The 17,862-nt window shown below is 60.5% G+C and overlaps 2 protein-coding genes across 2 annotated transcripts in view; both read left to right on the top strand.

The window, feature by feature from the left end:
- The first annotated feature begins 5,379 nt into the window (after nucleotides 1-5,379).
- TMEM147 (transmembrane protein 147) lies at nucleotides 5,380-14,612 on the top strand. Its single transcript, XM_080361554.1, is given in 9 exon segments — nucleotides 5,380-5,590; nucleotides 6,802-6,871; nucleotides 7,499-7,564; nucleotides 9,062-9,073; nucleotides 9,075-9,137; nucleotides 9,139-9,200; nucleotides 11,456-11,540; nucleotides 13,550-13,671; nucleotides 14,479-14,612. Coding segments are annotated over 9 exon segments (684 nt in total). The 5' UTR covers nucleotides 5,380-5,513; the 3' UTR covers nucleotides 14,606-14,612.
- Nucleotides 14,613-16,643: 2,031 nt separating this feature from the next.
- Nucleotides 16,644-17,862, top strand: part of LOC308051190 (potassium-transporting ATPase alpha chain 1-like) — a gene marked incomplete at both ends in the record, with an annotated part of 28,441 nt that continues 27,222 nt past the window's right edge. Inside the window, 2 exons of the mRNA XM_080361540.1 lie at nucleotides 16,644-16,739; nucleotides 17,053-17,112. Coding sequence (XP_080217666.1) covers nucleotides 16,644-16,739; nucleotides 17,053-17,112 — 156 coding nt within the window. The remainder of the gene's footprint in view (nucleotides 16,740-17,052; nucleotides 17,113-17,862) is intronic.

Here is a 17,862-nt window from a genome sequence, read left to right as displayed (position 1 = left end):
GGTGGGGGCACCCATGCATCTGGGAGGGGACCCAGGCGTCCGGGTGGGGGTATCCAATGCACCTGGGAGGGGACCCAGGCGTCCGGGTGGGGGGACCCAGGCGTCCGGGTGGGGGCACCCATGCACCTGGGAGGGGACCCAGGCGTCCGGGTGGGGGGACCCAGGCGTCCGGGCTCCCTGCGGGGGGGTGGGGCTGAGCCGGACGCCTGGGTCCCGCAGGCTGGCTGTTCGTGGCGCTGGTGGTGCTGAGCGCGGCGCTGGTGGTGCTGGTGCTGGGGCTGTGCTGGTGCCAGTGCTGCCCCCACCGCTGCTGCTGCCTCGTGCGCTGCCCCTGCTGCCCCCAGCGCTGCTGCTGCCCCGAGGCGTGTGAGTGGGGCTGCGGGCACTCCTGGGTCCTTTGGGGCACTCCTGGGTCCCTTTCAGGGGGGGTTTGGGGCACTCCTGGGGCCCTCTGGGGCACTCCTGGGTCCCTTTGGGACACTCCTGGGTCCCTTCCCACCACTCTTGGGGCACTCCTGGGTCCCTCTGGGGCACTCTTGGGTCCCTTTCAGGGGGGGTTTGGGGCACTCCTGGGGCCCTCTGGGGCACTCCTGGGTCCCTTTGGGGCATTCCTGGGTCCCTTCCCACCACTCTTGGGGCACTCCTGGGTCCCTCTGAGGCACTCCTGGGTCCCTTTCAGGGGGGGTTTGGGGCACTCCTGGGTCCATTTGGGGGGTTTTGGGGCACTCCTGGGTCCCTCTGGGGCACTCCTGGATCCCTTTGGGGCACTCCTGGGTCCCTTTCCGGGCGGGTTTGGGGCAGCCCTGGGGCCCTTTGGGGGGGTTTTGAGGCACTCCTGGGTCCCTCTGGGGCACTCCTGGGTCCCTTCCCACCACTCTTGGGGCACTCCTGGGGCCCTTTGGGGCACTCCTGGGTCCCTTCCCACTACCCTTGGGGCACTCCTGGGTCCTTTTGGGGCACTCCTGGGTCCCTTTCGGAGGGGGGTTGGGGCAGCCCTGGGGCCCTTTTGGGGGGTTTTGGGGCACTCCTGGGTCCCTTCCCACCACCCTTGGGGCACTCCTGGGTCCCTTTGGGGCACTCCTGGGTTCCTTTCGGGGGGGGTTTGGGGCAGCCCTGGGGCCCTTTTGGGGGGTTCTGGGGCACTCCTGGGTCCCTTTGGGGCACTCCTGGGTTCCTTTTGGAGGGAGCGTGGGGCACTCCTGGGTCCTTTGGGGCATTCCTGGGTCCCTTTCGGGGGGGGGGTTTGGGGCAGCTCTGGGGCACTCCTGGGTCCCTTTGGGGCACTCCTGGGTCCCTTTCAGGGGGGGGTTTGGGGCACACCTGGGTCCCTTTGGGACACACCTGGGTCCCTTTGGGGCACTCCTGGGTCCCTTTCGGGGGGGTTTTGGGGCAGCCCTGGGGCCCTTTTGGGGGGTTTTGGGGCACTCCTGGGTCCCTTTGGGGCATCCCTGGGTCCCTTCGGGGGGGGTTGGGGTATTCCTGGGTCCCTTTGGGGCACTTCTGTGTCCCTTTTCAGGGTGTGGGGCACTCCTGGGTCCCTTGATGTCCCTTTGGGGCACTCCTGGGTCCCTTCGGGGCACTCCTGGGTCCCTTTTTCTTCCCCACAGTGTATTGGGCAGGAAAAGCCGCCACTTCCGGGATGGGGGGCGGGGCTTATGGACACCCCCCCCCGCCCATCCCCCTCCACACCCTGAGTGAGTCAAACTGGGACAAACTGGGACAAACTGGGACAAACTGGGACAAACTGGGGACACCAGTTTGTGATACTGGTGTGACTGGGTCCCTTTGGGGCAGGGGGTTTGGGGCACTCCTGGGTCCTTTTGGGGCACTCCTGGGTCCCTTTTGGGGGGTCTTGGGGCACTCCTGGGTCCCTTTTGGGGCACTCCTGGGTCCCTTTTGGGGGGTCTTGGGGCACTCCTGGGTCCTTTTGGGGCACTCCTGGGTCCCTTTTGGGGGGTCTTGGGGCACTCCTGGGTCCTTTTGGGGCACTCCTGGGTCCCTTTGGGGACGGGTTTGGGGCACTCCTGGGTCCCTTTTGGGGCACTCCTGGGTCCCTTTCGGGGCGGGTTTGGGGCACTCCTGGGTCCTTTTGGGGCACTCCTGGGTCCCTTTCGGGGGGTCTTGGGGCACTGGTGGGTGGTGATACTGGGTTATATTGGGTTATACTGGTGGGTTATATTGGCTATACTGGTTTATACTGGTGTCACTGGTGGGTTAAACTGGGTTATACTGGTTATACTGGGAGATACTGGTTATACTGGTGGGTTATACTGGTTATACTGGTTTATACTGGTGTAACTGGTGGGTTATACTGGTTACACTGGGTTATACTGGTTATACTGGTGTAACTGGTGAGTTATACTGGTTACACTGGATTATACTGGTTATACTGGGTTATACTTGTGTCACTGGTGGGTTATACTGCGTTATACTGGTTATACTGGTGTAACTGGTGATACTGGTGGGTTATACTGGTTATACTGGTGTCAGTGTTGGGTTATACTGGTGATATTGGGTTATACTGGTGATATTGGGTTATACTGGTGATACTGGGTTATACTGGTTGCACTGGTTATACTGGTGTCAGTGGTGGGTCATGCTGGTTATACTGGGTTATACTGGTGGTACTGGTGTCACTGGTGGGTTATGCTGGTTATACTGGTGTAACCGGTGGGTTATACTGGTTATAGTGGATTATACTGGTTATACTGGTGTCACTGGTGGGTTATACTGGTTATACTGGTGATACTGGTGGGTTATACTGGTTATAGTGAATTATACTGGTTATAGTGGTGTAACTGGTGGGTTATACTGGTTATAGTGGATTATACTGGTTATACTGGTGTCACTGGTGGGTTATACTGGTTATAGTGGATTATACTGGTTATACTGGTGTCACTGGTGGGTTATACCGGTGATACTGGTTATACTGGTTTATACTGGTGTCACTGGTCCCAGGTGGCTCCCAGGGCTCCCACGTCCCCCTGCTGGGTGACACAGGTGAGTGACTGACACCTGTCAATCAAACCCACCCCGCTGTCAATCACAGCCCCGGACGCCTGGGTCCCTTTTGGGGGGAGGGGGGGCAGTTACTGGTGGTTAATGGGGGTTACTGGGAGCACTGGGGGGGTTGCTGGGGGGGTCACTGGGGGGACCCAGATGCCTGGGTCCACTGGGGCACTCCTGGGTCCCTCCCGGACGCCTGGGTCCCCCCCCCCCAGGCCCGCCCCTCCCCCTGATGCGATTCCTGGAGCCAATGGGAGCGGCCGAGACAGGTGGGACTGGGATGAACTGGGAGGTACTGGGACCCCCGAACTCCTGGGTCCCTCCCGAACTCCTGGGTCCCCTCCCCGGACTCCTGGGTCCCTCCCGGACTCCTGGGTCCCCTCCTCGAACTCCTGGGTCCCCCCAGAATTTCTGGCTCCCTGGGGCACTCCTGGGTCCCTCCCGAACTCCTGGATCCCTGGGGCACTCCTGGGTCCCTCCCCCGAACTCCTGTGTCCTCCCTGAATTTCTGGCTCCCTGGGGCACTCCTGGGTCCTTCCCGAACTCCTGGGTCCCTCCCGAACTCCTGGGTCCCCCCCGAATTTCTGGCTCCCTGGGGCACTCCTGGGTCCCTCCCGAACTCCTGGGTCCCTCCTCTCTTTCAGCTCCACCTCCCAGTGACATCACCTCCCTCCACGAGCCTCCGGACGCCTGGGTCCCTCCCCCGAACTCCTGGGTCCCTCCCCCGAACTCCTGGGTCCCTCCCTCCCCTTCCCCCCCCTCCAGGGGGCGCTGGCGCTCGGCGGAGGTTTTGGCGGGAAGCCCCGGGCCCCGCCCCCGCTCCCGGTCCCGCGACGATTGGACGGAGGTTTTGGCGGGAAGCCCTCGGCCCCGCCCCCGCTCCCGGTCCCGCGACGATTGGACGGAGGTTTTGGCGGGAAGCCCTCGGCCCCGCCCCCGCTCCCGGTCCCGCGACGATTGGACGGAGGTTTTGGCGGGAAGCCCCCGGCCCCGCCCCCGCTCCAGGTCCCGCGATGATTGGACGGAGGTTTTGGCGGGAAGCCACCAGCCACGCCCCTGCTCGAGATCCCGCGATGATTGGATGGAACCCGGAGGGGGCGTGACCGAGGGGGGCGGGGCCAAAGCGAGGCCACGCCCCCACGAGTCCCCCCGGCGGCTGCGAAAGGTGCGGGGGGGGGGAGGGGTAAATTTTGGGGGGTTTTGATGCATTTTGGGGCATTTTGATGAATTTTGGGGGTTTTGATTAATTTTAGGGTGCCCAAAACCCCCAATTTTCACCTTTTTTCCCCCAGAACGACGCCCTGAGCCGGGAGAGCCTCGTGGTGTGAGGGACCCGGACGCCTGGGTCCCTGAGGCACTCCTGGGTCCCTCCCGGACGCCTGGGTCCCTCCCGGACGCCTGGGTCCCTTCCCGGATGCCTGGGTCCCTGGGGCACTCCTGGGTCCCTTCCTGAACGCCTGGGTCCCTTGGGGCACTCCTGGGTCCCTTCCCAAACTCCTGGGTCCCTCCCGGACTCCTGGGTCCCTTCCCGAACTCCTGGGTCCCTTCCCGAACTCCTGGGTCCCTCCCGAACTCCTGGGTCCCTTCCCGGACGCCTGGGTCCCTGGGGCACTCCTGGGTCCCTTCCCAAACTCCTGGGTTCCTGGGGCACTCCTGGGTCCCCTCCCGAACTCCTGGGTCCCTGGGGTACTCCTGGGTCCCCTCCCGGACGCCTGGGTCCCCTCCCGAACTCCTGGGTCCCTCCCGAACGCCTGGGTCCCTTCCCGAACTCCTGGGTCCCTTCCCAAACTCCTGGGTCCCTCCTGAACTCCTGGGTCCCTTCCTGAACTCCTGGGTCCCTTCCCGAACTCCTGGGTCCCCTCCCGAACTCCTGGGTCCCCTCCCGGACGCCTGAGTCCCCTCCCGGACGCCTGGGTCCCCTCCCGGACGCCTGGGTCCCCTCCCGAACTCCTGGGTCCCCTCCCAGACGCCTGGGTCCCTTCCCGAACTCCTGGGTCCCCTCCCGAACTCCTGGGTCCCCTGGGGCACTCCTGGGTCCCTCCCAGGTCTGTATTTTTGGTGCCAATCGGCTCATTTTTGGGGCCGTTTTTTTTTAATCCAGTGACCGAATTCTCCCGATTTTTGGGCCGAATAAACGAGTTTTAGAGAAAATTTGGACGTTCCCGCAATTTTCGGTGAATTTTGGGTGAATTTTCGATGAATTTTGGGTGAATTTCGGGGTTTTTTGGGGGTTTCCTGAACCTTTTGGCGCCAATGCCCCGAGGGGACCCAGGCGTTCGGGCAAGGGGGCGTGGCCTCGCCTCTGATTGGCCGCTGCCATCCGAGGGGGCGTTCCCCGCCGCGGTGCTCGCTGGGAGTTGTAGTCCCGGAAACCGCAACCTAGCGCTTCCGGTCACCCCCCCCACAACGGCCGGACGCCTGGGTCCCTCCCGATCTCCTGGGTCCCCCCGGACTCCTGGGTCCTCTGGGGCACTCCTGGGTCCCCCGGACGCCTGGGTCCCTGCAGGATGACGTTGTTTCACTTCGGGAATTGTTTCGCTTTGGCCTATTTCCCCTATTTTATCACCTATAAGTGCAGCGGCCTGTGAGTGAACTGGGACATACTGGGACATACTGGGACATACTGGGACGTACTGGGAGGGAACTGGGGGTACTGGGAGAGCTAGGGGCGTCTTACTGGTCCATACTGGTCTATACTGGGAGCAGGTTGGGGTGCAGAGGCTGGGAATGGTATGTACTGGTTTATACTGATCTATACTGGTTTATACTGGTTTATACTGGTCTATACTGGGAGTAGGTTGGAGTACAGAGACTGGGAAGGTTGTTACTGGTCTATACTGGTCTATACTGGGAGCAGATCCATGTACAGTCACTGAGAAGGGTGTTACTGGTCTATACTGGTCCATACTGGTCTATACTGGGAGCAGATCCATGTACAGTCACTGGGAAGGGTGTTACTGGTCTATACTGGTCCATACTGGTCTATACTGGTCTATACTGGGAGCAGATCCATGTACAGTCACTGGGAAGGGTGTTACTGGTCTATACTGGTTTATACTGGGAGCAGATCCATGTACAGTCACTGGGAAGGTTGTTACTGGTCCATACTGGTCTATACTGGGAGCAGATCCATGTACAGAGACTGGGAAGGGTGTTACTGGTCCATACTGGTCTATACTGGTCTATACTGGGAGCAGGATGGAGTACACTGACTGGGAACGGTGTGGGGGGTCCATACTGGTCCATACTGGTCTATACTGGGAGCACGTTGGAGTACAGTGACTGGGAAGGTTGTTACTGGTCTATACTGGTCTATACTGGTCTATACTGGTCTATACTGGGAGCAGATCCATGTACAGTGACTGGGAAGGTTGTTACTGGTCTATACTGGTCTATACTGGGAGCAGATCCATGTACAGTCACTGAGAAGGTTGTTACTGGTCTATACTGGTCCATACTGGTCTATACTGGGAGGACGTTGGAGTACAGTGGTTGTGAAGGGTGTTACTGGTTCATACTGGTCCATACTGGGAGCAGATCCATGTACAGTGGCTGGGAAGGGTGTTACTGGTTCATACTGGTCTATACTGGTCCATACTGGTCTATACTGGGAGCAGGTTGGGGTACAGTGACTGGGAAGGCTGTGGGGTTTTCATACTGGTCTATACTGGTCTATACTGGGAACGGGATGGAATACAGTGACTGGGAAGGGTTTGGGGGGTCTGTACTGGTCTGTACTGGTCAATACTGGTCCATACTGGTCTATACTGGTTTATACTGGTCTATACTGGGCAGGTCGGAGTACAGCGCCTTCTGGCGCTGCGTCCAGGCCGGAGCCACCTACGTACTGGTGCAACTGGGAAAGGTGAGACGGGAACTGGTTTATACTGGGAGGGACTGGGGGGGTCAATGGGAGGGACTGGGATGAACTGGGAGGGACTGGGATGGACTGGGATGGACTGGGAGGGACTGGGATGGACTGGGATGGACTGGGGAGGACTGGGGAGGACTGGGAGGGACTGGGATGGACTGGGATGGACTGGGATGGACTGGGGGGGACTGGGAGGGACTGGGAGGGACTGGGATGGACTGGGAGGGATTGGGATGGATTGGGAGGGACTGGGAGGGACTGGGATGAACTGGGAGGGACTGGGATGGACTGGGATGAACTGGGAGGGACTGGGATGGACTAGGGGGGACTGGGAGGGACTGGGATGGACTGGTTTATACTGGGAGGGACTGGGATGGACTGGGAGGGACTGGGAGGGACTGGGATGAACTGGGATGGACTGGGATGGACTGGGATGAACTGGGAGGGACTGGGATGAACTGGGAGGGACTGGGATGAACTGGGGGGACTGGGAGGGACTGGGATGGACTGGGATGGACTGGGAGGGACTGGGATGGACTGGGGGGGACTGGGAGGGGATTGGGAGGGGATTGGGAGGGGGTCCCGGATGCCTGGGTCCCTCCCGGACGCCTGGGTCCCCAGATGCTGGTCCTGGCCACGTTCTTCCCGACCTGGGAGGGGCCGTCGGGGGGGTTCGACCTGCTGGGGGTGAGTGGGGACCCAGGAGTGCCCCAGAGGGACCCAGGAGTGCCCCAAGGGTGGTGGGAGGGGACCCAGGAGTGCCCCAAGGGTGGGGGGAAGGACCCAGGAGTGCCCCAAAGGGACCCAGGAGTGCCCCAAGGGTGGGGAGAAGGGACCCAGGAGTGCCACCAAGAACCCTAAAGGGAACCAGGAGTGCCCCAAATTCCCCAAAAGGGACCCAGGAGTGCCCCAAACCCCCCAAAAGGGACCCAGGAGTTCCCCAAGAGTGGGGAGAAGGGACCCAGGAGTGCCCCGAAGACCCCTAGAGGGACCCAGGAGTGCCCCAAAGACCCCTAGAGGGACCCAAGAATGCCCCAAAACCCCCAAAAGGGACCCAGGAGTTCCCCAAGAGTGGGGAGAAGGGACCCAGGAGTGCCCCAAATTCCCCAAAAAGGACCCAGGAGTGCTTGAGAGGGACCCAAGAATGCCCCAACTCCTCCATCAAGGACCCAGGAATGCCCCAAACCCCCTAAAAGAGACCCAGTAGTGCCCCAAAGACCCCTAGAGGGACCCAGGAATGCCCCTAGAGGGACCCAGGAGTGCCCCAAATTCCCCAAAAGGGACCCAGGAGTGCCCCTAGAGGGACCCAGGAATGCCCCAAACCCTTAAAAGAGACCCAGGAGTGCCCCAAAGACCCCTAAAGGGACCCAGGAATGCCCCAAACCCCCTAAAAGAGACCCAGTAGTGCCCCAAAGACTCCTAAAGGGACCCAGGAATGCTCCTAGAGGGACCCAGGAATGCCCCAAATTCCCCAAAAGGGACCCAGGAGTGCCCGAGAGGGACCCGGGAGTGCCCCAAAGGGACTCAGGAGTGCCCCTAATTCCCCAAAAGGGACCCAGGAGTGCCCCAAACACTCCTAAGAGGGACCCAGGAGTGCCCCAAATTCCCCAAAAGGGACCCAGGAATGCCCCTAGAGGGACCCAGGAATGCCCCAATACCCCCCCAAAGGACCCAGGAATGCCCCAAAACCCCCCTAAGAGGGACCCAGGAATGCCCCTAATTCCCTAAAAGGGACCCAGGAGTGCCCCAAGGGTGGGGAGAAGGGACGCAGGAGTGCCCCTAGAGGGACCCAGGAATGCCCCAAACCCCCTAAAAGGGACCCAGGAGTGCCTCAAAGACCCCTAGAGGGACCCAGGAGTGCCCCTAGAGGGACCCAGGAATGCCCCAAACCCCTAAAAGGGACCCAGGAGTGCCCCTAGAGGGACCCAGGAATGCCCCAAACCCCCTAAAAGGGACCCAGGAGTGCCCCAAACCCCTTAAAAGAGACCAGGAGTGCCCCAAAGACCCCTAGAGGGACCCAGGAATGCCCCTAGAGGGACCCAGGAATGCCCCAAACCCCCTAAAAGAGACCCAGGAGCGCCCCAAACCCCCCCTAAAAGGGGCATTCCTGGGTCCCCCGGTGTGTCCCCGTGTCCGTGTGTCCCCGCCCGTGTCCGTGTGTCCCCCCGTGTCCGTGTGTGGCAGGAGTTCCTGCGGGGCGTCGCTGGACGTGCTGGACCTGCTGGGCCTGCAGGCGGCGCTGTGGCGCGGCGCGGGCCGGGGGGGAGCTGCGCATCCTGGTGGCCGCTCTGGGCTGGGCCGGCGCTGAACTCGTCTCCTCCAGGTACTTGGAGGACCCCGAGGGGGCCCGCGGGGAACGGATAGGGGCCATATGGGGGATGTATAGGGGCCATATGGGGGATGTATAGGGGACATATGGGGGATGTATAGGGGCCATATGGGGGCTGTAGGGGAGGTATGGGGGACATATGGGGATGTAGGGGAGGTATAAGGGGAGGTATACGGGCCATATGGGGGATGTATAGGGACCCTATGGGGGCTATAGGGGAGGTATAGGGGTCATATGGGGCCTGTAGGGGAGGTATAGGGGCCATATGGGGCCTGTAGGGGATGTATAGGGGCCATATGGGGTTGTAGGGGGGGTATAGGGGCCATATGGGGGCTGTAGGGGATGTATGGGGGACATATAGGGGCCATATGGGGGACATATAGAGGCTGTAGGGGATGTATAGGGGGCCATATGGGGGCTGTAGGGGAGGTATGGGGGACATATGGGGGTTGTAGAGGAGGTATAGGGGCCATATGGGGCTGTAGGGGATGTATGGGGGACATATAGGGGCCATATGGGGGCTGTAGGGGATGTATAGGGGCCATATGGGGGCTGTAGGGGAGGTATGGGGGACATATGGGGGTTGTAGAGGAGGTATAGGGGCCATATGGGGCTGTAGGGGATGTATGGGGGACATATAGGGGCCATATGGGGGCTGTAGGGGATGTATAGGGCCCATATGGGGGCTGTAGGGGGTGTATAGGAGCAATATAGGGGAGGTATAGGGGCCATATGGGGGACATATGGGGCTGTAGGGGATGTATAGGGGCCATATGGGGGACGTATAGGGGCTGTAGGGGATGTATAAGGGCCATATGGGGGCTGTAGGGGGTGTATAGGAACGATATAGAGAGATATGGGGGACATATAGGGGCCATATGAAGGGCATACAGGGGCTGTAGGGGAGGTATAGGGGCCATATGGGGGACATATAGGGGCTGTAGGGGATGTATAGGGGTCATATGGGGGCTGTAGGGGAGGTATAGGGGCCCTATGGGGGCTGTAGGGGGTGTATAGGAGCAATATAGGGGAGGTATAGGGGCCATATGGGGGACATATGGGGCTGTAGGGGATGTATAGGGGCCATATGGGGGTTGTAGGGGAGGTATAGGGGCTATATGTGGGACATTTAGGGGCTATAGGGGAGGTATAGGGGCCATATGGGGGACATGTAGGGGATGTATAGGGGCCATATGGGGCCTGTAGGGGAGGTATAGGGGCCATATGTGGGACATATAGGGGCTATAGGGGATGTATAGGCATCATATGGGGGATGTAGAGACCATGTAGGGGTCATATGGGGGCTGTAGGGGATGTATAGGGGCCATATGGGGGCTGTAGGGGAGGTATAGGGGCCATATGGGGGACATATAGGGGCTGTAGGGGATGTATTGGGGTCATATGGGGGCTGTAGGGGACGTATAGGGGCCATATGGGGTCTAGAGGGGATGTATAGGGGCCATATGGGGAACATATAGGGGCTGTAGGGGGCATATAGGGGGCATATGGGGGACATATAGGGGCCATATGGGGGATGTAGGGGATGTATGTGGGACATATAGGGGCCATATGGGGGCTATAGGGGATGTATAGGGGTGATATGGCGGACGTAGAGACCATGTAGGGGTCATATGGGGGCTGTAGGGGATGTATAGAGATCATATGGGGTCTATAGGGAACATATAGGGGACATAGGGGGTCTATAGGGGCACTCCTCCATCCCTTTGGGTGTTTTTTGGGGCACTCCTGGGTCCATTGGGGCACTCCTGGTTTCTCTGGGGCACTCCTGGGTCCCTTTGGGTGTTTTTGGGGGCACTCCTGGGTCCATGGGGCACTCCTGGGTCCCTTCTGGGTCCATTGGGGCATTCCTGGGTCCCTTTGGTCCCTTCTGGGTCCATGGGGCACTCCTGGGTCCATGGGGCACTCCTGGGTCCCTTTGGGTGGTATTTGGGTCCCTCCTGGTTCTCTTGGGTCACTCCTGGGTCCCTTGGGGCACTCCTGGGTCCATGGGGCACTCCTGGTTCCCTTGAGGCACTCCTGGTTCCCTTGGGTCACTCCTGGGTCCCTTGGGGCACTCCTGGGTCCCTTCTGGGTCCCTTGGGGCACTCCTGGGTCCATGGGGCACTCCTGGGTCCCTTGGGGCACTCCTGGGTCCCTTCTGGGTCCCTTGGGGCACTCCTGGGTCCATGGGGCACTCCTGGGTCCCGTGGGGCACTCCTGGGTCCATTGGGGCACTCCTGGGTCCGCAGGTGCGTCCCGCTCTGGGTGGGCGCCCGGGGGGTCGAGTTCGACTGGCGGCACCTGCAGATGGGGCTGGACTCCAACATCAGCCTGGTCAGTGCTGGTCCTTACTGGTTTATACTGGTCTATACTGGTCTATACTGGTTTATACTGGGAGGGGGTGGGGGGGGGCACTGGGAGGGACTGGGATGAACTGGGAGCAACTGGGAGGGTCAATGGGGGGGACTGGGATGAACTGGGGGGGACTGGGAGGGTCAATGGGGGGACTGGGAGGCAACTGGTCCTTACTGGTTTATACTGGGAAGGGGTTGGGGGGACACTAGGGGGGACTGGGATGAACTGGGAGCAACTGGGAGGGTCAATGGGGGGGACTGGGATGAACTGGGAGGGACTGGGAGGCAACTGGTCCTTACTGGTTTATACTGGGAAGGGGTGGGGGGGCACTGGGAGGGACTGGGGTTAAACTGGGATGGACTGGGGGGGACTGGGGTTAAACTGGGAGGCAACTTGTCTGTACTAGTTTATACTGGTTTATACTGGGAAGGGGTTGGGGGGGCACTGGGGGGGACTGGGATGAACTGGGAGCAACTGGGAGGGTCAATGGGGGGGAATGGGATGAACTGGGGGGGACTGGGAGGGTCAATGGGGGGACTGGGAGGCAACTGGTCCTTACTGGTTTATACTGGTTTATACTGGGAAGGGGTTGGGGGGGCACTGGGGGGGACTGGGATGAACTGGGAGCAACTGGGAGGGTCAGTGGGGGGACTGGGGTGAACTGGGGGGGACTGGGAGGCAACTGGTCCATACTGGTTTATACTGGGAGGGGGGTGGGGCGGGATTGGGATGGACTGGGATGAACTGGGGGGCAACTGGTTTATACTGGTTTATACTGGGAGGGTCAATGGGGGCAACTGAGATGAACTGGGGGGGACTGGGAGGGTCAATGGGGGTAACTGGTTTATACTGGTTTATACTGGGAGGGTCAATGGGGGAACTGGGATGAACTGGTCCATACTGGTTCATACTGGTTTATACTGGTTTATACTGGGAGGATACTGGGACAGTTAATTACCACAAACGGCCCTTAATTACTTAATTACTAATGACCCTGGGGGGTTGCTAATTGCCCTGGGGGGCTTAATTACCTAATTAGCACCATTAATTATATAAATAGTGCCATTAATTATCTAATTAGCGCCATTAATTGTCATAATAGTGCCATTAATTAGCTAATTATCGCCATTAATTGTCAGATTAGCACCATCAATCACCTAATTAGCACCATCAATCACCTAATTAGCACCATTAATCACCTAATTACCACCACCAATCACCTAATTACCACCATCAATCACCTAATTAACACCATCAATTACCTAATTAGCACCACCGATCACCTAATTAGCACCATCGATCACCTAATTAGCACCATCGATCACCTAATTAGCACCATGAATCGCCTAATTAGCACCATGAATCGCCTAATTAGCACCATTGATCACCTAATTAGCACCATCGATCACCTAATTAACACCATTAATCACCTAATTAACACCATCAATCACCTAATTAACACCATCAATCACCTAATTAGCACCACCAATCACCTAATTAGCACCATTAATTACCAAATTAGCATAATTACCTGCCTAATTGGCGCCACTAATTACATAATTAGCGCTATTGATTACGTCACTAGCATCCTTAATTTCCTAGTGATCACGCTTAATTACCTAATTAGCGCCGATTACCCAATTAGTTCCATTAATCCCCTAATTAGCGCCATTATCACTTAATTAGCACAACGGGTGACTCAATTAGCACCATTAATCACCCGATTAGCGCTATTAACCTACTAATTAGCCTCATTAATCACCTAATTAGCACCTAATAACCCCCTCATTTTGGCGCCAATCACCTCATTTTGGCGCCAATTCCCTCATTTTGGCGCCAATCACCTCAGTTTGGCGCCAACTCGCCGTTAATTACCCCAAACCGCTTAATTACCGCTCTTTCTCCCCCCGGTTGGGCTCGGGCTGTCTCGCTGACGCCCCGGGGTTGGTTAATTGGTTAATTAAGCCGCTAATTAGCGCTAATTACAGGCTCGACACATCGCGGCCGCCGCGCTGCTGTGGGCCGGGGGCCGCCCGGAGCTGCCGCCCGCGCTGCGCCTGCCGCTCGCCGCCATGTTGGGCGCCGCTGCCTACGAGGGCTTCCTCATCGGGTGGGCGGCGCTTCCGGGCAACGCCGCGGCGGGATTGGCGGAGCGCGGCGGGGAGGCGGGGTTAAGGGCTGGGCGAGGCATGGGATTGGTTGGAGGGCGGGGTTGAGGGGTGTCATGGTGAAGGCGGTGGCGCACTCAGTGGGGGGGCGGAATTGAGGGCAGAGCGCGGCTGGGGATTGGTGGAGCGGGGCTGGGGGGCGGGATTAAGGGCAAAGCGCGGCTGAGGATTGGCGGGGAGGTGGCGTTAAGGGCTGAGCGGTGCTGGGGATTGGTGGAGCGGGGCTTTAAGGGCTGAGCGGTGCTGGGGATTGGTGGAGCGGGGCTGGGGGGCGGGATGAAAGGGCAGAGCGCGGCTGAGGATTGGTGGAGCTGGTTGAAGGGGCGGGATTAAGGACTGAGCGGGGCCGAGGAGTGGCTGGGGGGGCGGGATAGAGGGGCATGCCTGGGTCCCTTGGGGCATTCCTGGGTCCTTTGGGGCACTCTTGCCCCCCCCTCCCCCCCCCCCCCCCCCGCCCCGAACTCCTGGGTCCATTGGGGTATTCCCGGGTCCATTGGGGCACTCCTGAGTTTCCCCCCGAACTCTTGGGTCCCTTGGGGCATTCCTGGGTCCCTTGAGGCACTCCTGGGTCCATTGGGGCATTCCTGGGTCCCTTGGGGCACTCTTGAGGGCTTGTAAACGTATTGAACCATCGGAATGCTTGGGGGGGGGAGGGGGTATCTATAGGTGTCTCTAGGGGGCGTGGCTTCACGAAGGGGGCGTGTCCCCCACTGAAAGCCCCGCCCCCTTTCTTGTGTTCTCCCCCACAGGTGGGCGGGGCAAGCGCTGGGACTCGGCCCCTGGGGGGCGCTGGGGCTGCGGGCGCTGGGGGCGGCCGCGCTGGGGCTGGGGGCGCTGCGGGTGCTGGTGCCGCTGCTGCCCCCCCCGAAACAATAAACAACGAGGGACCCAGGAGTTCCGAGGGACCCAGGAGTTCGGGGGGGAACCCGGGAGAACCAAAAAGTTGGGGGCGGAACCAAAGTTCCGGGTCGCGGGGGCAGAGGGGGGGAGGTTTGGAGGTGGCACCGAGGCGCCAAGGGCACCGGAAGTGATGTTGCACCGAGGCAAATGGGGAGGGGAATGGGTGGTTTGGAGCTCACAGGGGGATTAGAGAGACCCAGGCGTCCGGGGAGGGGACCCACGAGTTCGGGGAGGGGACCCAGGAGTTCGGGAGGGACCCAGGCGTCCGGGGAGGGGACCCAGGAGTCCGGGGAGGGACCCAGGAGTCCGGGAGGGACCCAGGAGTCCGGGGGGGAACCCAGGAGTTCAGGAGGGACCCAGGAGTCCGGGGAGGGGACCCAGGAGTTCGGGAGGGACCCAGGAGTTCGGGAGGGACCCAGGAGTCCGGGGGGGAACCCAGGAGTTCAGGAGGGACCCAGGAGTTCGGGAGGGACCCAGGAGTCCGGGAGGGGACGCAGGAGTTCGGGAGGGACCCAGGAGTCCGGGGAGGGGACCCAGGAGTCCGGGGAGGGGACCCAGGCGTCCAGGAGGGGACCCAGGAGTTCGGGGGCGGAACCAGGAGTTTGAGGGGGACCCAGGCGTCCGGGAGGGGACCCAGGCGTTCGGGAGGGGTCACGTTACTCTTGGCATCCCCAGCAAAGCATCATGGGAACCTCCCCGGACGCCTGGGTCCCCTTGGGGAACAATGATGGTGGAGCGAAGCATGATGGGAAATCCCGGACTCCTGGGTCCCCTCTCGAACTCCTGGGTCCCTCCCGAACGCCTGGGTCCCCCCACACCCCCCTTAATTAACCCCCTTCCCGACGTCTCGGGGACAAGACCGATAAGATAATATTAATTAATCATTAACGAGCAACAATAATGGGGACCCAGGCGTCCGGGTCCTCCCCCTCCCCCCACATTTGATAAGATGGGACCTGATAAGGGAGGGGGGAGGAGGAACAACATCAAGGGCGACCCAAGGGTGGGGGTCTGAGGGGACCCAGGAGTTCGGGAGGGACCCAGGAGTTCTGAGGGGGACCCAGGCGTCCGGGAGGGGACCCAGGGGTTCGGGAGGGGACCCAGGAGTCTGGGAGGGACCCAGGAGTTCTGAGGGGGACCCAGGAGTTCTGAGGGGGACCCAGGAGTCCGGGAGGGACCCAGGTGTTCAGGGGACCCAGGTGTGCGGGAAGGGACCCAAATAGGGGACCCAGGCATTTGGGAGGGACCCAGGCGTTCGGGAAGGGACCCAGGAATTCGGGAGGGGACCCAGGAGTCCGGGAGGGACCCAGGCGTTCGGGGAGGGACACAGGAGTCCGGGAGGGACCCAGGCGTCCGGGCGAGGTCACCTTGGGGCGGTTCCCACCCCTTGGGTTTGGGGGGTATAAGAAGAGGTGGGGAAGGGACTGGGAGGCACTGGGAGCTACTGGGAGGCACTGGGAGCTGCCATGGGGAAGGAGGTGAGGACGGACGGACGGACGGACATGGGGAAGGGTGGGGGGACTGGGATGGACTGGGGGGGACTGGGATGGACTGGGATGGACTGGGAGGGACTGAGGGGGACTGGGGGGGACTGGGATGGACTGGGAGGGACTAGGAGGGAATGGGAGGGACTGGGATGGACTGGGGGGGACTGGGATGGACTGGGAGGGACTGGGAGGGACTGGGGGGGACTGGGATGGACTGGGATGGACTGGGAGGGACTGGGAGGGACTGGGGGGGACTGGGATGGACTGGGATGGACTGGGAGGGACTGGGGGGGACTGGGATGGACTGGGATGGACTGGGAGGGACTGGGGGGGACTGGGGGGGACTGGGAGGGACTGGGATGGACTGGGAGGGACTGGGGGGGACTGGGGGGGACTGGGATGGACTGGGATGGACTAGGGGGGACTGGGATGAACTGGGGTGGACTGGGAGGGACTGGGAAGGACCAACACACAGAGAGATGAATGGAGGCCCTTGACCTTGACCTCCTTGACCTCTGACCTTGACCATGACCCCCCAGGAGAGCTACGAGTTGGGCCCCACCCGGGGCAAAGCCAAACGGAAACGGGACAAGCTGGAGGACATGAAGAGGGAGATGGACGTGGTAACTGGGCCAGACTGGGAGCACTGGGAGGGGATGGGTGCCTCCCGGACGCCTGGGTCCCCTCCCGAACTCCTGGGTCCCTCCTGAACTCCTGGATCCCTCCTGAACTCCTGGGTCCCCTCCCAAACTCCTGGGTCCCTCCTGAACTCCTGGGTCCCTCCTGAACTCCTGGGTCCCTCAGAACTCCTGGGTCCCTCCCCGAACTCCTGGGTCCCTCCTGTGAGCTGTGGGGGGTTGGGGGGGACACTAAGAACTGGGAGGGACTGGAAGGGTCAGAGGTCAGAGGTCAGAGGTCAAAGGTCGTTGCCCCCAGGATGACCACAAGCTGGAGCTGAGTGAACTGGAGGTCAAGTACAGCACCAGTATCAGCAAGGTGACCTTTGACCCCTGACCCCCAGCTTATCGCCCCCCCATTGACCCCATTGACCCATTGATCCCCCCTTTCCCCCCCCATTGACCCCCATTGATCCCCCCATTGCCTCTCCTTGACCCCATTGACCCCATTGATCCCCCATTGACCCCATTCACCCCCATTGATCCCCCATTGACCCCATTGACCCCCATTGATCCCCCATTGACCCCATTCACCCCCATTGATCCCCCATTGACCCTAGTGACCCCCCCAACCCTCTTGACCCATTGCCCCCATTGACCCCCCATTGCCCCTCCTTGACCCCATTGACCCTCATTGATCCCCTATTGACCCCATTCACCCCCATTGATCCCCCATTGACCCCAGTGACCCCCCCAACCCTCTTGACCCATTGCCCCCTTTGACCCCCTATTGACCCTATTGACCCCCATTGATCCCCCATTGACTCCATTCACCCCCATTGATCCCCCGTTGACCCCATTGATCCCCCCAACCCTCTTGACCCATCAACCCTATTGACCCCATGACCCCGTTGACCCCCCAACTTTCTTGACCCATTGCCCCCATTGACCCCCTATTGACCCTATTGATCCCATTGACCCTCCCATCACTTCCCTATTGACCCTATTGCCCCCCTGTTGACCCCCCATTGACCCCATTGACCCCCCCAACTCTCTTGACCTGTTGCCCCCATTGACCTCCTATTGACCCCATTGATCCCATTGACCCCCCCATTGCTTCCCCATTGAC

This window comes from Nesoenas mayeri, assembly GCF_963082525.1.
Source record: "Nesoenas mayeri genome assembly, chromosome: 33".
Classification (NCBI taxonomy): domain Eukaryota; kingdom Metazoa; phylum Chordata; class Aves; order Columbiformes; family Columbidae; genus Nesoenas; species Nesoenas mayeri.
This window is presented reverse-complemented; position numbering and strand designations above follow the sequence as displayed.